Here is a 20,718-nt window from a genome sequence, read left to right as displayed (position 1 = left end):
GAAAAGTTTAAATTTGTTAAGTCTGTAAACCCTGAAGTGAAACAGTGAGTGAGTTATGTTAACCCTAACCCTTTACTTATTCAACAGCTAAAATATAAAGGGTCCAGTCTGTAGAAGTTATTTTGTTGAGCCCTTCGCTCAAGTTATTCTATCCTTTAAAATGTACCATAACTTTGCACCAATCAGGTTCATCAGCTACAATACAAATAGATACCTTGTTTTGGAATTAAACTTTGAGAAAATGTATTCACTACCAGCCAACAGTTTGGACACCTGACTGAATGTTCTGTTTTTCATTCTCTTAAAGCCATTTTGATCTAAAGGCTTCTGCTTAACTGCTTTAAATTAGTTTCTTAGACAAATATAAACAGTGAAGTTGATCCTGATTTCTTTCCAAAGCCTTTGCATCAAGGCAAAGGGCGGCTACTTTAAAGAATCTAAAGATGTTTTCTATTTAACACTTTTTTGGTCGCTGCATGATTCCATTTGTGTTATTTCATAGTTTTGAAATCTTTACTATTATTCTACAATGTGTAAAATAGTAAAAATAAAGAAAAATGTGGTGTGTCCAAACTTTTGACTGGAAGTGCATTTGTCGGTCAATAGATTGCCAATTGCATCTCTTAACGAGCATCAGTACAACCAAGTCGATGCTGAATAAGAAGTGAACAGAGACGAGGTTTAAAACAGTAAATCACTTTTTATTTAGTTCTCTCATCGGCAGGTGAGCTCATTTTACACATGATGACAAATGAAGTGCATCGGTAGTAGAAGGCTAACGGGATTTGATACATGCTCCATTCAGACGCGTCCATGATTCCACATATTACAAGCCAACATTACTCAAATAAAAACCACTACAGTTCGCTTCTTGACCTGATAGAATAAAAAGATAAGACAGATCCATCGCTAGATACAACGGTGGCAGCAATACACAGGATTGCCCAAGCAGTAAAGTACACGTTCCTTTAAGAAACAGGGAGAGAGAACGCGAAAACCTAACCTCTGGGTTTTTTAATCCCCAATTCAAGTAGTATTTACCCTTTTTTTTCTCGTGTTTGCGTGTGTTTAGATTTTTGTTTCTTCTTAACAAATTCAAGTTCAGCATGAAAAAACAAAAAAAAAGAGACAAAGAAAAAAAGTCCAGATTATACATGTGTGTTGGTGGAGGAGGAGGAGGAGACAAAAGGAGGATAGAAAGAAGAGGAAGAGGAGGAGGAGGAGGAGTGACATTCTGGATTCCTGGGAGAGGAAACGAAAAGCAGCAGGTGAGGAAGAGGAGGAAGGAGAGGGAGAGGGGGAGGGAGGGAGGGCGGGGGGGGGCAGCCATCTTTGTGGGAGACAGATGTCGAGACTGGCTGTCGACCTCAGCAGGAGCTGGCGTGACGTTGGCGAAAGCTCTCGACCAAACCTGCGTCAGTTACTGAGAGAAACCCTTCGAGACACTTCTGTTCGGTCGAGTTTAGCCTGTTAGCTTCGAGCGTAACTAGGAGGAAGAACGAGGAGGAGACAATGACATCATCAAGCCAGAAATCAGGGCATGTATGGGAGCCCCGAATTTTGACTCCGTGATTCAATATTTCCTCCTCGTCTTTGCTCCCTCTAGATGTTTTGTGTTCCACTTTGTCAAATAGTTTCCCGCTGAACAGACCGGATCGATAAACCCTTCAGAAGCGAATCGAATCCGTTTCCAACAGTAATGTGACTCAGGTTTGGGGCCCCGGCGCCGCTCACTGGCGCTGGCCGGAGTAGCGGCCCTCGCTGGGCCCGGCGCCCCGTCCGGAGCCGAAGCTGGGCTTCTGTGCCATGCCTCCGCGGGCGGGGGGGCCGCGGGGGCCGCCGCCGCCGCCTCCTATCCGCTCCCTGGGACCCCCGGGGCCTCCGGGACCCCTGGGCCGGACGTCCCGCCTGTCGCCCTCCCTGGCCGACCGGGTCTTCTTCTCCTCCACGTTCAGACGCACGTCGCCTCTGAACTTGATGGGCTGGGGAGAGGAGAGGGGAGAATTATTTTATCACCAAATTTTAGAAATAAGAAGAAATTTGAATAAAGCTCAAAATCCCAACCAGATGAAACCTTGTAATACTGATTCTCACCCTGTTGCTGAGGATCTTCTGTACGGGTTCAGAGTCGTCAAACACCACGAAGCCAAAGTTTGGCAGCTTCCCTCCGCTGTTGATCCTCAGCTCCAGGACTGTACCATACTCTGTGGAGGGGGGGGGGGGGGGGGGGGGATCATGTTACACACCAGCCAGGTGACTAAGATTTGTCTGCAGTTTCCTGCCCTGGTTACATATACAAGATATTCAGGTTTTGAACATTTAACATAACCTGCAATGTAAAAGAACTGAGCACAAATTTCCTCCCACACCCGACATGTCAGAGAAAACAAGGCAACACTTTCTATGAAGCAGGTATTTATAGCACAGTATAAGTTTAGCTAGAACACAAATATTTATAATGTCTTCTATAAGTGGTTATTCAGCTGTCAAAAAATGACAAATGCCCATGACAAGTTCCCAGAGCCTACAGTGATTCTTCAAATTGCTTACTTAGTCTGACCAGCATCCAGAAAACTCTTAAGTATTCATTTTATGATATGAAACAGAGAAAAATCAGCCTAGATCATTCACTACTTACGTTCGAAGAACTCCTTGAGCTCGGCCTTGTCCACGTCGTGCGGGACGTTTCCCACGAACAGCTGGTGGGCGTCGGGGTACCGGATGACCCTGCGCACCTCCGACTCGCCCTGCTCGCCCTCCCGCACTGGAACACAACACACACACGTGATGTGAGAAGGTACTGGTGCTGCTCGGCCGTGTGTGGCGAATGGTTTAACCTGCATCTGTCGTTGCATGTGTGTATTCCTGCATCTGGTATGAGAATGCACCAAGGCGTGCGTGTGTGTGTGTGTGTGTGTGTGTGTGTGTGTGTGTGTGTGTGTGTGTGTGTGTGTGTGTGTGTGTGTGTGTGTGTGTGTGTGTGTAGGGCAGGAAACTTATTTTTCCAAAGGCCACAGTGTTTTGTAAATCCCAAGAATTAAGAAGTATGCACTTTAGAGTACAAAAAGGACCTCAGAATAATGGCTGGTTACCTGCCAAAGTGGCTGCTGGAGTTGCATTTGGTTGGTGACAATTTCCCACCCCGTGTGTGTGTGTGTGTGTGTGTGTGTGTACCTGGTCTGGGCCCTCTGTGTACAGGCGGAGGGCCTCCAGGCCTCTGTTCCCTCGGCCTCTGGTCTCTCTGTGGTCTCTGTGCTGCTGACTGCGACTCTGACTTCACCTCCACTCTGGCCTGAAACAACAAAACACACAAATATATTAGAGAGAGAGAGAGAGAGAGAGAGAGAGAGAGAGAGAGAGAGAGAGAGAGAGAGAGAGAGAGAGAGAGAGAGAGAGAGAGAGAGAGAGAGAGAGAGAGAGAGAGAGAGAGAGAGAAAAAGAACGAGAAAAAGTGGAAAGTGTGTTTGCCGCTGTTGGCTGGGACTCATGACTTGACTCTGGGCAAGAGAAAAAACAGAACAACTCTCATTATCATCAAGAAGGTGTAGAGTGTGTGTGTGTGTGTGTGTGTGTGTGTGTCCTCTGCTGGGGACAGTCACTCTGCCTTCATCTCTACTCTGGGCTACAAAAATCACATTTTCTTTCTGGGAGTAAAATGCAACACTCTTGTCAGAACAGCTGAGGATGAACTGCTGTGACGGCTGAAGACAGCAGTTCACCATCGCTTCATCTTGGGCTTTAACTCCTACATTAATACAACGTTGGACAGGAGAGTTGCGTTCCAAAATGAGATTTCAAACATTTTGAAAAAAAGTCACACCTACTCGTCACAAAATGACTGACGGAACAAAATTAAAAACAAATCGTGACAAGTTTTAAAAGGAAGATAGGAAACAAGTCTCTGGCTGAGATTAGATTCTCAACATTTTTGAGATGATGAACAGTGAAATTCAGGTAATAATCGTTTCCCCCCCAAATTGATATACTGTATAATGTTTTAGAATAGAAATCTTGACTTGTTCACATTTTGTCTTTGTTTTGAGATGAGGTTGCAGTTAAACAGATTTCTCATTGAGCTGCATGATTATAGTTAAAATAGACAATTATTTTGGAAGATGCTGTAACCCAGATCAATCGCACCAGCTTGGAAACAAAGCTTTTATATTTTACTGCACTTTTGGCATCTTATATCAACATCTTGACTATTTTCCAGTACAGCAGGCCTTCTAAATTTCTTCTTCTTCTTCTTCTCCACTGTGCCAAACAGAACCAAGCAGGCGTTAGACTTACCGGTGCTGTGGGAGGGACTTTGACGACGTGGGGGAACCCTGAGACTGGGACGGCCCCGCTGGGTGGGAGGTTCTTACTGGTGACCGACGCCCAGGAGAACGGCTGGGGGAACACAGGAAACGGTAAAGACCGATAAGACGCCCAATAAGAAATCACATTCGTTAATTTATACATCGTCATCTTCCTTGAGGAGGGAGTTCCACCTGGATCGCATTTTAAATTGTTACTCATTTTAAAATTGTATATTTTAAGAACACGCATCTGCACATTTATGTACATATACTACCTCCACCTATAAATTTAATGATGTGAATAATAACATCCACACATATTTGCACGTCTGGACACACTGTATATTTGTTCTCCTATCTGTACACCTGATAAGGGAACAGTGAGCCATTTCACCCTGTAAATATGCATCTCTATCTTTATGAGTTTATTATCTTCAGTTTATCTTTTTCTTATCTGTATCTTGTGCCCAGTGTACTCACCCTGTTTTCCTCTGGAGCGGCGGCGGTGGGTTCGGCGGGCGCGGCGGCGGGTTCTGCGGTGGGCGGGGCGGCGGCGGAGCTTTTCTCTGTCTGCTCGTCGGCCGTGTGCGTCTCTGCTTGCGTCTCCAGCATCGTCTCCGTCTTCAGCTCCACCGCGGCGGCCTCGGCCTCCTTCTCGGCCTCCGGCTCCGGCTCGGGGCTCGCCGCCGCTCCTTCCTCGTCCTCGCCGGGAACCGCCGGCTCCGGACTGGAACGGACAAGGACGGGTTTATAGTTTTAAATCAAAAACACAGGACCTGATGCAACCGTCGCTTATGAAGATTTCATAGTACGATTATCTTGGCCAAAATCATCTCAGTATACAATATTATCCTGATCATTTTTAATAAGATGAAAACCTTAAAATAATATGCTTCAATTACTTAAAACAAATGTATCAAGAGCAAGACATTTCTCTTTTTTAAACACATTTTAACGTGAGACTGTTATCGCGGTCGTCACGGTAATAAAGATGAAGGGCTGTGTAATAACTTATAGTTTTTTTACGGTGATATATAGTAATACCGGTAATTGTCGGATCCCTGCTTCTACTATTTGACGACGCACACAAGCCTCATTTTGTTGTTAAAGCACATTCAAATGCACCTCAGTACAGCATGACAGTTACCTGGGTGACTTGAGGCTAAAACTGCATACAAAATTGAAAATGTTCATTTTCATACCACTTAAAAAGGAGTGAAAATTTGCTTTTGCTTTACAGACATGTGGGGATATTCTCTAACATTTACCAAGCTACAGAATGAGATGCAACTATCCCTTATGATTTAGCTTCATATATATACACAGTATATATAGCACCTTTCATACATGATATGAAGCTTAAAGTGCTGTACAAAATAAAGAATACTCATTAAAGAGATATGAATATGTAAGATATCTGTTTATAAAAAGGAAATAAAACAGCAGAAATAAGCTGCAGGCTAAAAACAATGGAGGGTAAAAATTCTATTAAAATGCCAAAGTGAAAAAGTGCTTTCAACTGCTTTTTAAAACCATTTACAGAGGAAGCCTGACGAATCTGAAGTGGAAGAATGCGCCAAGTCTTTGAAGGATAAAAGCAGCGTCTTTTCTTTTGCTTTACAGTGGGAATCTTCAGTAAACCGGCGTTTGATGATTTCAAGAAGCGACTTTGAGCATTTTCCTTCAGGCATTCTGATGTGTGGAGGTGCAAAATCATTTAGTACCTTAAAAACCAGTAGAAGAATCTTAAAAATGAATTGTAGAAGAGAAACGAAGCCAGTGGCCAATACAGGTGTGATATGTTCACTCTTTAGTCCTAATAAGCCTTCTAGCAGCAGCATTTTGCAGGAGGTGAAGTCTGTCTATCATCTATTTAGGCAAACCAGCGAGGCGTGAATTACAATCAGCAAGGCAAGAGGAAACAAAAGCACAGGTATGTAATTGGAGGAGTTTTGTTTTGAGTAAACTGCACGCTTGAAGGAACGGCAGAAATGCTCGTCTTGAGTCATCTGGAGCAGGATTTTTATGGTCAAAAGTACGGCAAACAATCTGTGAGTAAAACTCGATCTTACAAGGATTTATGTACATCAGTGTACATCGTAAATAGGGCTGAAAGATACTGACAAAAAAATCTTGTGATTATTTGACAGAATATTGCAATTTAAACTGTGGTTCATATCACAAGTTTTGCTCGTCATAAAGTTTTTAGAACTTTAAATTGGTTAAAGAAAAGTGTTACAAGAAAAATAGATGTCAGTGTGCAGGATTTACTTGATTTAGTTTGAGTCTGATGAAAGGTTTTGATTTATGGACCAAAGATTACCTGCAGCTCTAAAACTCCTTGTCCACAAATCCAGTTTGGACGTCTCTCTCTCTCTTAATTAATTTCAGCCTCTGCGATTCGGAAATTGCACAAGTTCAGACTGCGATTTCGTTTTTTTTTTTTGGGATTAATTGTTGCTCTAAGCAGAGTTCCAGCTCTTGAAAAACTCTAGTATTATTGTGCCATTTCTCAAGCAAGGCACCGCAGTCTTTATTCCAGTTCAGGTTCTCATGCGGCGACGCCGGTCCTTACCAGGGCGTCTGTTCGTAGAAGGCAGCAGACTCTTCCTGAGCCACGTCAGGAGAGGGAACCCTCTCCTCCATCTCCTCCACCTCGTCCTCAGACTCTGAAACACAAAACCACACGGGGTTGAGAACAGCGAACGTCCCGCCTGCCTGCTGCCGCCGCTACCGGAAACATCTACCCAAGGACTGTGACCTGGGATGAAAACCTGCAGAGTTTAATGATTCTATGGCCGATGAAACCCTATTAAAAAATAAAAAATAAAAAAAATAAAAAAGCACACTACAGCTTTTTTTAAAATGACAGTCAACCAGTTTCTGAAAATAAATAAAATGACTGGAGATGTCCAATTATTTCTGCAGCAGCAATACTGGGCCTGCACATTTATTTATTGAAATCACAATAAAAAAATGTTCTGCTACATATTGTGATCACGATTATAAATCTCACCATTGTGGCGGAAAAAGGTATTTTACTGCTTTTGATTTTTTACATCTTATATGAACATCTTGGCTATTTACATAGCTGTCTTTCTTTGAAATGATGCCAAATGTTTCTGTATGGCCAAAGTCTGATTATCAATTGTGGAAACTAAAATTGTGATCTACAATCATGCACAATTTATTGTGCAGCTCTGTGCAATACATCGACGTCAACAGAGCAAAAATCACCGGGGGGCATTTTCATTTTTCTACATTAGACAATATGATATATTCGATGTGATGGACCTTGTGATCCAATCTTGGCTTCCTATTCCCCCCCATGTTCCATTTGTCGTTTTAGAAATCTTCAATCAAATATTCCCAGACATCAAACATCTGAGGTCCCTTGACTCATCTCTCCATTACGTCAAGCAATCAGCTTCAACTGCCATCAAACAAAGAGAGTAACAGTTCAAAGGGAGAGGATCAAAAACGTTTTGAGTCATGATCCATCTCATCTACGGGGCCAATAACGGCGGAACAACCATCCGAGCATAAATCAGTCTCTCTCCATAGATTAATTCATCTTTGGCCATGTCAGGAAGAGATGTGATGGGAGTAGAAATGTGATTTCTATATACACAGAGAGAAGATAAAAAGGTAAAGGAGGAACATGAAAGGCAGGTCAGGGACGAAAGAGTTTTTAAAAATCACGGATGTCGCCTCACCTTCGGGAGGCTCGGAGTCGGAGTCGCCGAACACTTCGTCTTGGTAACGAAACACGTCGTTGTGGACGTAGAATTTGTTCGCGACGGTTCCCTGGAGGAAAAAAAAACACATTCATTACACCAGTGAATCTCAACCTTTTTCATATCAAGGACCCTAATTTAGTCCACATTAGGGCAACGGACCCCCATTTGATGAGATTTTGTCTCTCGGACCCAAATCTGAGAATATTTTTATTGTTAGTCATGGGATTCTGGACAAAATCATATCTATCTGTATTGTAGGTAGAGAGATAACAGAGAAACTATGATCAAAACAGTCATTCTTCTACATTCTCTAATGTGTTAACTTCTTGTAAATGAAATAATGCTGAAGTTTAACAATTCATCAATTTGCTGGGGACCCCCTGGAAACCCCTCAAGGACCCCTGGTGGTCCCCGGACCCCACGTTGAGAACCACTGCATTACACCAGCCAGACAGAGTTCAATATTTTATATACCCATTTCTGCCAGAAAAACACGAAAAATATTACACGCGAATACAATCACAGGTCCACGCAACAATGAGAAATCACTGATCATTAAAAGGAAAAATACATCTTCAGATCTTCTCACACTGTTAGATAACAGCAATTTGCGAAGTTCAATGCATTCCAGGAGTTATTTTGTGATTAATTTACTTAGTTGGTGAACCCACTTTCCCTCAAGCATATCCACCATTACTTCAGTTTCCTATATTCTCTCCCTGTATGATTGTTGAACGTCTCTTGGTGCAAAAATGGCGGCTCTAGAAAGAAGCCCTCGCTCTTTGATTCTGAGGGACTGACACCAAAACCTGACGTTTACCGCTGATGTTTTACATCCTGAAACATTTTCTCATATCAAACTCATTCTTAGCTGCATTGGAAATACGTTTGGCCAAGAAAAATAACACGAAACAAACAAAATGGGTCCAGGAATGCAAGGTATGTAACAGCATTGGGTGTTTAAGGGTGAATTTTTCTTTTAAATCCTCAAAGACAAGGATCATGTCAGCACCAAGCAGAGGACTCAGAGGGGACTTTACATTTTGATTATGGTTCATAACCAAATACTCTGGCAACGCTCAAACCTTTTTACATGAAGAGCTTAACACACACACCTCCCTGACGTTATTATGGTCATAAAACATGTTTGAAACAGAACCGTGGAAGAAGGAAATAAAAAAAAGACAGAACAAAATTTATCACACCGGGCGCAGACTGGCTCTACTCATCATACTCCTCTAAATGTTGTTAAACTCATGAATGTTTCACATGGTTCCCACTTCAACTCCAGTTTCTTTTTTCATCACTGAGTTTTAGCGCTTTTGTATTTTCCATGACTTGCCAGACCGATCATTTTGACCGTTAATGTCGTCAGCTGTTGAACGAGTCGACTGTCTGCCGTTTCACAGAAAGTGCACTCTTGCTTTGCATCAGCCTTGTAAAACATGAAAATGTTTATCACCGTCGGCCGGGAGGTTTTGCAGAACAAGGACCAGAGGCTGGAGGATCCTCAAATATACTAAATGATTACTGGAAGTGCCTCGTTTTATCACGTCTTTACAGACAAGTCAAGTTTATCATTAACCATACTGAAAACACTCTGAATAAGACTGAATCGGCTTGATGCCTAACTTTTTCACATTTTCAAATTCTTATATAATGCAAATATCTTGATATCTTTATAGCTTCCAGTTATTTTCATACTGCATTTCGAATGTTTTCCTCTTTCATATTTTGTTCATACTTTTTATGTTCTAGTGCTGTAAATTTGGACAATCTGCATACATATATATATTTTTTCTACTTAATATGTTGTAGCATTTGAATTTTCAGTTGCCTCCCAATTTACACCATTCATAATATATATTCCATTGGCTGTTGCAACAACTCAATTTCATCTAATGATTAAAATGTTGTCCAATTTTTAATCTTAAAATGTAAATGAACTGGTTGCTTGTAATGTTGATCTAGGAATTTACACTTTGTCTCCTGCTGCATTCATGAGTTGCACTAAAATGTAGGAATGTAGACGACCCACCTCGGGCGCCAGCACAAAGGTCTGCATGAACTTCCTCATGGGCTGCATGTTGTTGGACAGCTCGCCCATCACCTGCACGACCACGCCCTCGTTCAGCGTGGCGTGGGCGTCCACGTGCCGGATCTTGGTGTGACAGTCCCGGAAACTCAGCGCCATCACCTTCTTATGGATCTCCTGGAAGAGGGAGGTGAGAGGGAATCAAGATCAATCCAGACTGGTCTACGTTAAAGTCAGTGTAGTGTTGGGTCTGAATGAAAACCTGCTTCTCTTGGGCCTCAATGGCACTGATCCACAATATTACACAAACTAAACTATTACAAAACTTGGGTCTTCTCTAGTGGAGCCAACAGAGAAAAAACAATGTTCTACATTTCCTTGGACCATTTTAGAATAAGATGGTCTCAGTACCATCACCTTATGGAGCTTCAGCAGAAGAGGAGAGTTCTAGGTTATTTTTTTTACTCGTGCCTTTTTAAGCGCTTATAGAGAAATTTTTGATTTGTTTGAGTTTGTTTGGAGCAGTTTATTCAAACTCTGAAGCATTTACTCCTTTAGCTCATTTCTAGTTTTAGAATAGAAAGTACTAGTTTCATAATCTAGTGCAAAACAAATGCACCTTCATGTAACTCTAGCTAAGCACGATGGACTTGTCTGCTCTCTCCGCTGTAATTGATCTTCTCTGGTGTTCATACCAGTTAGGAACACATGAAGAAATAGCCAAATATGAGCATCAGTCCAGACTTCATTTTGTCTTGCTAGGCTTTCCAAGCATGAGCAACTGCTGGTTATCAGATGTCAACATCCGTCTCCCATCCATAAATCCTTGTATTTTGGGGTGGTTTCCTGTAGTTGGTTCAGATTACGTTCTCACTCCTAACGAACCGCACCACAGTTCATTTTTTAGCGTCTCTGTACCGTTATTTGGTACAACTCAAGTTCGAATGGTATTGTTCTCCCCTGAACAAAAAAAACACAAACTATAAAAGCAGTAAACGCACCAGATTTTGGAGGGAAGAAAAATGCTCCAGACAAGCTTGGTGTGAACGCACCTTTAGAAATTCACCAGGAAATCAACAGAAAAAGCAGTAAATCAATAGAACTTAATGGGAATGTTGTGTTAAAAAAAAAAAGAGACTACACTTTATCCAAGTCACATAATTTCAAATGTTCTCCAAGAAATTCACCATCATGTTCTTACAAAATTCCCTGCAGGCAGAGAGAACAAGAGAGACAACCTTCAATGTCCTTGTTGGACAAAACGCAGCACTAGAAAACAGCTTTCATTTCAGCACAATTGGCAGAGTGGTGCAGTGTTTTTTTTTTTCTTCTTCTCTTTCTGTGTTGGGTATGTGGGAGTGAAGTGCCGTGCCCCTCTATGGCAAAAACAGATATCTAAAGCTGTCATTTGCTTGATGCAGTATCAACACGACTTACAGATTGTCCATAAACAGCCTCCACCGGTTTGCCGTTGCTGTCCAGGCCGCCGTGCACGTAGGAGGAGTTCTTGCCATAAAACCTAAACAAAGAAACACAAAAGGTTAATATGTTTAAAGAAAGATCCTTTAAACAAAAAGACTGCACACCCAAGCACATTAATATTAAATACATATGAAGGAGCTCATTCCAAAACACTATCTCCATTTTGGGAAAATGTTGCTGCCTGAAATTAAAGGGTCCATGTTTCAGAACAGATGACTCCAACCTCAAAAGTCAAAACTATTACTTCAAAATAGGGTTGAGTGATAATTCAATATTATGGTTTATCGTGTTCAGTGGAATTATATCGTGATGTTATGGTGATTTTGGGATATCACGACAGACAATTCTGCTGTCTAAACTGATGATAACAAGCTAATTTTATTAAAAAACGGACAAAATTAAATAAATGAAACATTTTATGGACTATCATTTGAAAAATTCTGTTTTATTTGACATCACACCTAACATTCAGTTCAATGGGATGAACATTTGTTTGATTATTTAAGCCTAACGTGCGATTTTGCATACGCGTCACGTATTGTGATATTGGTTTCGACCACATCGCCCAGCCCTAATTTCAAATAGCGGATACCTCATTTTGGAAGGAAACTTTACATATATACTGGTGTAAGATGAACATTCAGGTATCATCCTATTGGATCAGGTTTCAGTAGCCTGCTATTCCATTACCTGTAGTACTACAGCCAAAAATCTTCTACTTTCCCCCCCCCATGCATTGAAATGTTGTACTCTGAAGTGAAATATCCTAATGAATATCGTAGCTTAAGCAAAATTTGACTATTAATCATATCATACAGATGGACAGGTGATGGTCCTACCTGTGCAGGTAGTCGGGGGCCTGGTTCAGGAGTGTGTAGTACTGTCGGACAAACTCTCGCCCGACCAGCTGGGCACTTGGCTTCTCCATCACCATTTCTTTGGTCAGCTGGAAAGATCTGTGAGGAGGAGGAGGAGGAGAGGAAGAGGAGGAAGTGGGTCAGGCAGGATGGATGTCTCAGGCTGGGGACACACTAGAGGATTATCGGGCCAATTAACACCACAGTCAGACATCCTGATGATCGGTGGGGGGGGGGACCTGATCGGAGGCTCGGTCGAGACGGACAGTCAGCTCAGATTATCTGGTAGTGCGACCAGTTTATAGATTCAATCTGAACCATCGACTCGCAGGCTGATCCGAGCGCAGATCACGTCAAACATGTTTGACATCCTGAAGTGTTTGGGGATCACATATTTTGTTGGGGCGGAGACACCAACAGCCAATGAGAGCCCAGTTTACAGTGAAGTGTTACAGTTAAAATGAATGATTATGCGAGGATAATTATCTGGGAACTCCAGTCCTACAAGAATTCAAATTACTACAATTACCGTTTTTCTGATAAAGCCTGATCACTTCAGCCCACACTGACCGGGTCTCTCCCAATCACAGCTTTACTAAAATTCTCAGTTTTTCCTCTTTGAATTTGCATGTTGCATTAATGTGCATATCAATACATATTGACTGACGATGGATCGCTCAAGTGAGAGCATATGTATGATAGACAAAACAAAAAAATCTGACTTTATGTCTGATGCATTTCATTTTTGAAATCTGTTAGGATTTTAAATTCCCCAGCTACTTTTGGCACTGACTGACCCCTGACCTTTTCCTTTTTAAAAAATGTAACAGGCAGTTTACAGTTAAATTGGCTGTTAAATCTTGTCATGAATCAAACATTACTGCTACTGAGAAATTTGATTTTTCTGTTTCAAGTAAATCAAGGAGTATGTGTTGTGACAGGTATGAGTTTTTAGTGCAATCCAGATTTCCCTTGAGGGTCAATTTTTGGATTGAGTTTTAGTGTAAAAATGAGGTGTGTGGACAGGAAACCTAAAATACTAAAATACTAGTCCCATCCCAAAGGAGACAGTGAGAAAGGTTATATACCTGCCTAGGTAACATCTCTCATTTATGGAATGATACTTGCCAAGAAGACCGCTTTAAAATTATGGAAACAGTCGTCACACCAGTTTGAAGCTTGGTTAAACCAACTCAGTGAGACTTTAACACCGTCCACACCAACAGGATGAACTTCTACATGTTGAGGAAAAAGTATCAGGTAACCCGAAGCATTTTGGATCCCTTTTTCAGAAACACCCAGCAGGTTATAAAGACAAGTTTAACCAGTAAAATGTCTGAGCTGCTGCTGTTCTGCAAGTTTTTAACTCGCCTTATCGGTCTTGTGTTTTTGCCCTGTGGTTTCTATTACTGACTGTCTTCTGATTTGTTTCTCTTGTTTTCTGTAAAGCACTTTGTAAACTCTGATTTTAGAAAGGTGCTATACAAATAAAGTTATAATTATTATTGTGTATATATGTACATGCATAATTTTTACTAAACGAAAGTGAAATGTGGATCTCCTAGACCTTCTTGTACTGCTCTGCTGCCTTGTGTTTTCTTGTTCTGCATTTCCTGTCACCTCTCTGGTTTTGCTGCTGCTTTTGGGACCCAAACTGTGTTGCATCCTGTTAATTCTCAAATTCTTTGGGAGGAAAAGGTGTGATAGTAAGGTACAGTTATTTATACAACAGGCGATTTCAGCCAAACCATCTGACTGGCTATAGACGTGTTTCAACTGAGCTGATAATTCCCATAAGGCACAGCTAGTCGTGGTTTATTGGCTGCTATGCCAACTGTTGTGGTATCCAGGGAGCTGGATAGCAAACCATCTTGTTTTCTCTTGGTTGTTATGTACGCTGCTTTGAAGAAACTTTTCAAAACGGCACACATGCATCGGTACGCGTTGGATAGAAGAAGTCATAAATCCCCCGAGACTGTTCTTTACCGCGGCAAAAATCACTCTCTTGGGTATTACAGCTAAAACACCTGTCTAGCTGTCGAAGAGGAGATGGAGTAAGTTCATATCCGGGCTGCGACTTGATCATCCACTTATTCTAACTGAAGAGTAGTCAGACCATTACGTCGAAATCTGTTTGTGTTAGGAAATCAAAAGGACAGTTTGAAGTGTAAATCAGGTTAGGTAAGCATGACCCCTGATTTCACAACAGCATATGATACACAGGGTGAGAGTTTGCCGCTCTCATCACTGTATGGACTCATTTTCAGTCGTTTTTTTTTTTTGGAACGCGTTGAGACGCCAGCGGCATGAAATGTGTTTGATCTACAAAACGGAATGATTCTGATAAACTTTTACTGCCCCATCTGGGTGCACCGACATGAAAACAGCCCGCCCAGGGCATGGAAAACAAACAGACATTTGCCATTTGTTTTCATACCAAGTGGGTAAAATTTTGAAACCGCACAGTCATCGCACTCAAATATCTCACTCCAAAGGCATCAATGATTTCTCTACTCCTTTCTTCTAGTTCATAACTGAACCTAAAGCACACACCTCCTCGATTACTAAAAGAAGACAGATAATATAAAACGTTGGTTTCTGGCTTTTTGTAGAGCTACGGTACCATTTGGCCTTTCCCAGCATCTAATGAAAGATTATATGAGTTTACTTTGGCGCTCTTACCCACAACCTGGGCTTACCTAGGCTAACCATTTAATATGACTGGGGTGAGACTAACCACAAGTGAAAGGCTGGTATTTTAGCTGTGGCTGGTAAGTTTATCCACTCTGCCAGCCACTTCAGCAGGTAACCAGCCATCATTTGGGAGGTCCTATTCTATTCAAGATGAACATCATTAGTAAAAAATATATTTGACTGGTAGAATAGTTGGATGGTGAATTTTGGGATGTACCAGCCACCGTAGCCACTGGACAAAGTTTCCTGGTCCCTTTCCATCAGAATACATCAGAAACTCAGGCAGACAAGAGACAAAAATGTGACAAAAGACAAAGAAGCAGGAAAGCGAGTTTTTCGAACAGAGTTTGTCGGAGTAAAGCAGTCAGACTCTGTAGAAGCTCCTCATGTGCCTCAGAAGTCACATCCCTACATGGTGCTGAACAGCCAGGGAACAAGCCCTTCCCCATATCAGTTAATGCACTGTTGGCCACACCTGTCTTAACAACCTATAGAGACATCTGTTATACTGCCACACACTTAGCAACCAACACAACCAGCTAGCAGCACCAATCCACCAGGCTAAGCCAATCACTCCGGCCAGAGGTAGCTGAGGTGAAGCTGCCTAACAAGCTGAACCAAGGTTGGGACAGATCATTATGTCGAGCTAACATCTGTACTAATTTCTTGGATTAGTCTTGATTATTTGAATACAGACTACTTTGAATAAAAGCAACTGAAGGCTACTTGTACTGTAGCAGCCATATCAGAGTGCAGCCTGCAGGAAATGCAAGCATGGCATGCAGACAAAGGCCACGCCGTGCCCACAGTGATGCTGCCATTCGCCGGATCAACCGGCCTCAACACACCAGTCATGGCCGCTGCGTACGGCGGGGCTTAATAGCTCTCCACGTCGTTTGCCAGATATAACCCGTGCTTAAATAGCACGCTAGCTGGCCTGCTAGCTAGCCGCGACAGCTGGATAAAAAGATGGCCCCAAATTGGGACAGACACACGTTAGATCCGATTCAAGAGAAGCCCAACACGTGTCCCGGTCCCCAGTCACACACAGCCCGGCTAGCTAGCTACCTGGCTAACATCACCTAGCCACCCTGTATCTCAGCTGGAGGGAAAACTACCGAGCAAACACGACAAATCTGTTGACTGGATGAAATTACAGACAGCCAGCTAAAAAGACGATGAAGAAAGACGGGAAAGGAGGGAGTCACGATTGAATTGGAGGGCAGGAACGGTGCTATGTGGGCGGTGGGTATCATCTGGAAAGTGAAACATTTTGTGATATTAGTGGTGGTTTAAGCACGACAGCGTGACTCAGCAGCACCTAACTCACCTACTGATAATTTAAAATCTAATAACTTCATAAGTACTGTCTAATTTAACGCAGCAGAACACATTCTCCGAGCTAACGCCATAGGTGGCTAACAGTCACAGTCCACATTCCAGGATATAGACGGAGCCGCGAAGAGCGACCCAGATAATCTAGCTAGCACGATAGGGAAACAAATCAAGACATTTCATCACAAATTCGTGGCAAATGATCCAAAATAACAACTTACCAGTGGGTCAATTATCAAAAAAACGTTGAATTAGAAACGAGTGATTTCTTTGAATCACCTCCGCAGTTGCCAGAAAGACTAGCGGCTTTACAACGTGCTAGACTGCTCGCTTACCGGTTTCAGCTTCGCAACCGAACTTGAACTCCCGCCCCTTAAAAACGACTAGCCAATCAAATGAAAGCTTAACACAATTTTCACCAATCGACTGGCTCTACCGCAAGGGCCCAGACGTAACAGCCAATCGCGGCGGGCTGTGCCTCTACCTGGCTTCCCCACCCAGACCAATCACATCGCAGTAATGGTTGAAGGTGCGTTGGGTTGACTGACCGGCACCTACCGGTTTAGCAGAGAGAGGTGCACCGGAGCCAATTGTCCGCTTGAGGGCGACAAAACTGTATTCAGTGTCTAAATTGGTTTAATTAAATCAGAGCAGATGACTCATCAAATTCTGTATATTTCATTCTGTAAAATTTACCTGTAATGTAGCTGCTGCTGCCGCTGCAGAGGGACTAGACTGTCATTGAGTATTTTCAATAGAATAGAATAGAATAGAAAACGTTGTATCTCCAAGATGTCAGCTTCAGCATCTAAGAAAAACAGTCTTGTGTTTAGCTTGATGACCGTGCATTTCAGAGGTTATCCAATGGGGTTTTGAAATGGTTTCATAAGGACTGGGGTCATAGAAGTTTCTAAACCCATACAGGAACATGTAATCCTTCAGCTGAAGTGAAAACATGAAAATAACCCAAGGACTTTTGAAAGGGGGGAGGGGGCACTTCTTTCAGCTTACAGCTACCATCTGGAAAACGCTACAGGTCACTGAAAACAAGAACTACTCGTCACCTCAACAGCTTCTTTCCTGAAGCAGACAAACGTTCTGAGCACATCCATCACTTTTAAAGTCTTTTAGTCCGGGACTTCTCAAACTCATGTCAGGAACCTCAACAGACACACATAAGGCCACAGACCACTATTTAATAAGATTCAGTCACAGAGACTCATATGGAGATGAGATTTTTGTTACTGTTGATTTGAATTAGAAGAACTGACAACACTATATGGACAGAAAAATAGTGTGTGAAATGAGTACAGCAGTCGTTCTTATACATTCTCTGCCAGTCAGAGGCTTTGCAGTTGTGTCACAAATCTCCTGGCAGCCATACTGATGCCATCATGGAGGTGCAGTGGAGAAATGCAAATAATATCTAAATCTCTACCAAGCAGCTAGAAACAGAGCAGCTGAGTCAGCTTGTTGTGGTGTGGCTGTAGATCCATTCAGTAACGTTCTCAGTAAAAGTGAATAGTGTGATAAGGTGGATTTGGTTACTGTGACACAGTAAACTGTCTTGTCTTTAGCCCTAGTCTCTACTCCAAAACACTCTGAGTTGTAGCTTGAGAAGAGTCAGCTCAGTTAACCTGAACAAACTGTTAGCTAGCTAACTAGCCAGCAAACACACTGATGTTAATGTGAACATGCTAACGCTAGCTTCTAGTAGATATGTTAGTGTGCTAATCAGATGTGCTAACAAGACAATTAGCTGACCAGATGCTATGGTTAGCTAGCTAACAAGCTGACATCTAAACACACAATTGATCATATATCAGTGGGGAAATGATCAGTTTCCCGTCAAAAACAGCACAGAAATTAACCATGTTTATTGAATTCTGTTAGTTGTACATTTAGAAACACAATCATTTGTTCACAGAGCTACGGACCTCCAATATGGCCGACAGAGGGTACTACTTCACCTGAAAGCTCTCTCACTTTGAGAACCACTGATTAAGTCTCCTATTCAGTGAGAAAATCTTATTTTTCTTAAAACGAGTGAAAAATTCTGCCAGCAGGATGAGATAATTCCACTTGTTCCCAATGCAGGTTCACTAATTTCTGGAATTAAATAAGAAATAAGGCAGATCTTGTATCGCAAAAATGCCGTTTGGTTCAAGAAAAGTTGATTTGCATTGGGTGCAAGTGGAATCATCTCAGCCCACTGGCAGATTTTCTCATTTGTTATGAGAAAAATCATATTTTTAAGACTCAGCAGTAGATTAAATGTCTTGTTAGGATGGATATTGTTTGCAGTTTAACATGCAGAAGCTGTGTCATTTCTGTATGGAGTATAGCTACTATGTCTGTTGGCCTAATTAAAATTAATTTTAGTGTTAACTGACTAATAGACGGGAATAGATGGGTTAGTATGACAGATAGATAGATAATTGATTGGTTAAAAGATTCACAGTGCTGTCTGCCTGTAATAATAATAAGATAAAAACCTAAACTACTTTTACTTTCAGTAGCAAGGACAAAATAACCTGCGTTAATTTACACACACACACACACACACACCAGCCTTTTTCCCCTCACAGCCACAGTGGGAGTGTGAGACAGACACCAAAGAAGGAAGCTGAGAACATTTTTCCCCGGTGCGGGAGAGAGAGAGGCGGGACTTCCCAGGCTTTGTGGATGAGGCTCCGCCGTTGTTCCACATTCTTCCTCCTTCGGTGTCTGGATGAACGGGTCGGGATGGAGACTGGGTGCTCTCTCTCCCTCTGCAGTCTCCCTTGGGACCGTGAGCAGCTCCGTGCGAGGCGAGCAGGGAGGCGGTGTGTGTAGCAACAGTGAAATGATCCGCGTTGAATATCAACACTTAGCCAGTGTTTGTACAAGTCCACACCCATCAGAGTTGATTTAACACTTTTAGATGGTTTTGAGCAGCTGGAACAACAAGTCTCCAATCAACACTTATCAACTCCAAATGATTGGAACACTTATGAATACAACAAATCTTCCAGTTTAACTTGTTTTAGTCTTGTTTTTAGCTTGGCATCTGTGGTTTCAGCTTGTTTTAGCCTTGTTAGCACTGTGCATTTTTGAGTTCATGCAATGTGTGTTTAAAAGGTTTCATAAACCCAAAGGTCAGATAGAATTTTCTCAATCAAAAGGGCAGCATGTGGCCTTCAGTTGAAGATAAAAGACAAAAAATCACCAAAATTGGAGTTGTTATGACATTGTGCCATGACAATAGTGTATGTTAAGTATTATCATGTATGCAAATTCAAAAACATGATGCTCGGTCTGAATAGAAGGAAAATTAAAAGAAAAAGAAATGCAATATCTGCACACTCAGCTTCGGTTGAAATGTTGCTGAGTAAAGCACAAAAAGCAGCATCATAAACCTGCGTTAGGTCTCTGCTGATGGAGTGGAACTGATACAGTGGAGCAGGCGGTGTTGTGCAGAATTTCCCTGGAAAAGCCCAGCAAGCCGCATCCTGTAAATACTCGCCTGCAACAATGACATTTGCATTTCAGGCTTTTGGCAGACGCTCTTATCCACAGCAGTTTACAATGAGCACAACAGGAGAACGAGCTTCAGCTCCAAGATCAGCAGCATCACATGCAACCAACAGTAACACCGACACAAAATTCCTGCGACTCTACAATGATCATGTCTGATAGAGAAGGGCCAGAGAAGAAAATACTGTATGTGCTGAGGAGAAAAGGCAGAGGGGATTTTTTTTTTAGAAGCTCATAAAAAAGGCTATTTTGAGGTTTCAAACTAGACTCACGAGGGAAAGCTTCAAAAGCATTGCTGCTGCACAAAGACACAGTTCAAAGACATTAGTATGGGACACATGATACATGAAAGCTTCATTTATGTGCTGCTCTGCCCTGTTGTTTGTTTGTGGGTTTCACTTTAAAGCTGCACTGTAAAAACTGTAAAAATTCACCCGTCCCATCAGCCTAAATCACAAAAAAAAAAACTAATTCAGACTCTGTAGATTCAAATAAAATTCTGGTGTCAGTATGGTGTCACTGGTGGGAAATCTTCTCCATACATAAAGTGACGAATGGAAACTGAAGAGCGAAATCCAATCCAAAGCGGTAGATCTTCTCCTCTCTCGTCTCTATGGTTTCCTTTGGTATAAAACATCACAGATCTTCCGGTTGGTAAACATGAGCGAGCTGTGTGACGTTTACTGACAGGATTTCTGGGTAATGAGGTTCAAATTTTTACCTCTCCCTGTGATTTGGGGCTGGTAACCTGCTGCAAA

At 42.1% G+C, this 20,718-nt stretch overlaps 1 protein-coding gene across 1 annotated transcript; it reads right to left on the bottom strand.

Annotated features, from left to right (window-relative positions):
* Positions 1 to 680: 680 nt before the first annotated feature.
* On the bottom strand, positions 681 to 16,792 carry g3bp1 (GTPase activating protein (SH3 domain) binding protein 1). The gene is made up of 12 exons (XM_078289205.1): positions 16,666 to 16,792; positions 12,398 to 12,514; positions 11,514 to 11,595; positions 10,080 to 10,253; positions 8,018 to 8,108; positions 6,877 to 6,970; positions 4,782 to 5,028; positions 4,291 to 4,392; positions 3,175 to 3,292; positions 2,639 to 2,764; positions 2,095 to 2,204; positions 681 to 1,982 (listed from the first exon to the last, which is right to left on the bottom strand). Exons 2-12 carry the CDS (start codon positions 12,490 to 12,492, stop codon positions 1,731 to 1,733), a joined length of 1,491 nt encoding a protein of 496 aa, XP_078145331.1. The 5' UTR covers positions 12,493 to 12,514; positions 16,666 to 16,792; the 3' UTR covers positions 681 to 1,730.
* Positions 16,793 to 20,718: the final 3,926 nt, after the last annotated feature.

This window comes from Centroberyx gerrardi, chromosome 16 (assembly GCF_048128805.1).
Source record: "Centroberyx gerrardi isolate f3 chromosome 16, fCenGer3.hap1.cur.20231027, whole genome shotgun sequence".
NCBI classification, from domain to species: domain Eukaryota; kingdom Metazoa; phylum Chordata; class Actinopteri; order Beryciformes; family Berycidae; genus Centroberyx; species Centroberyx gerrardi.
This window is presented reverse-complemented; position numbering and strand designations above follow the sequence as displayed.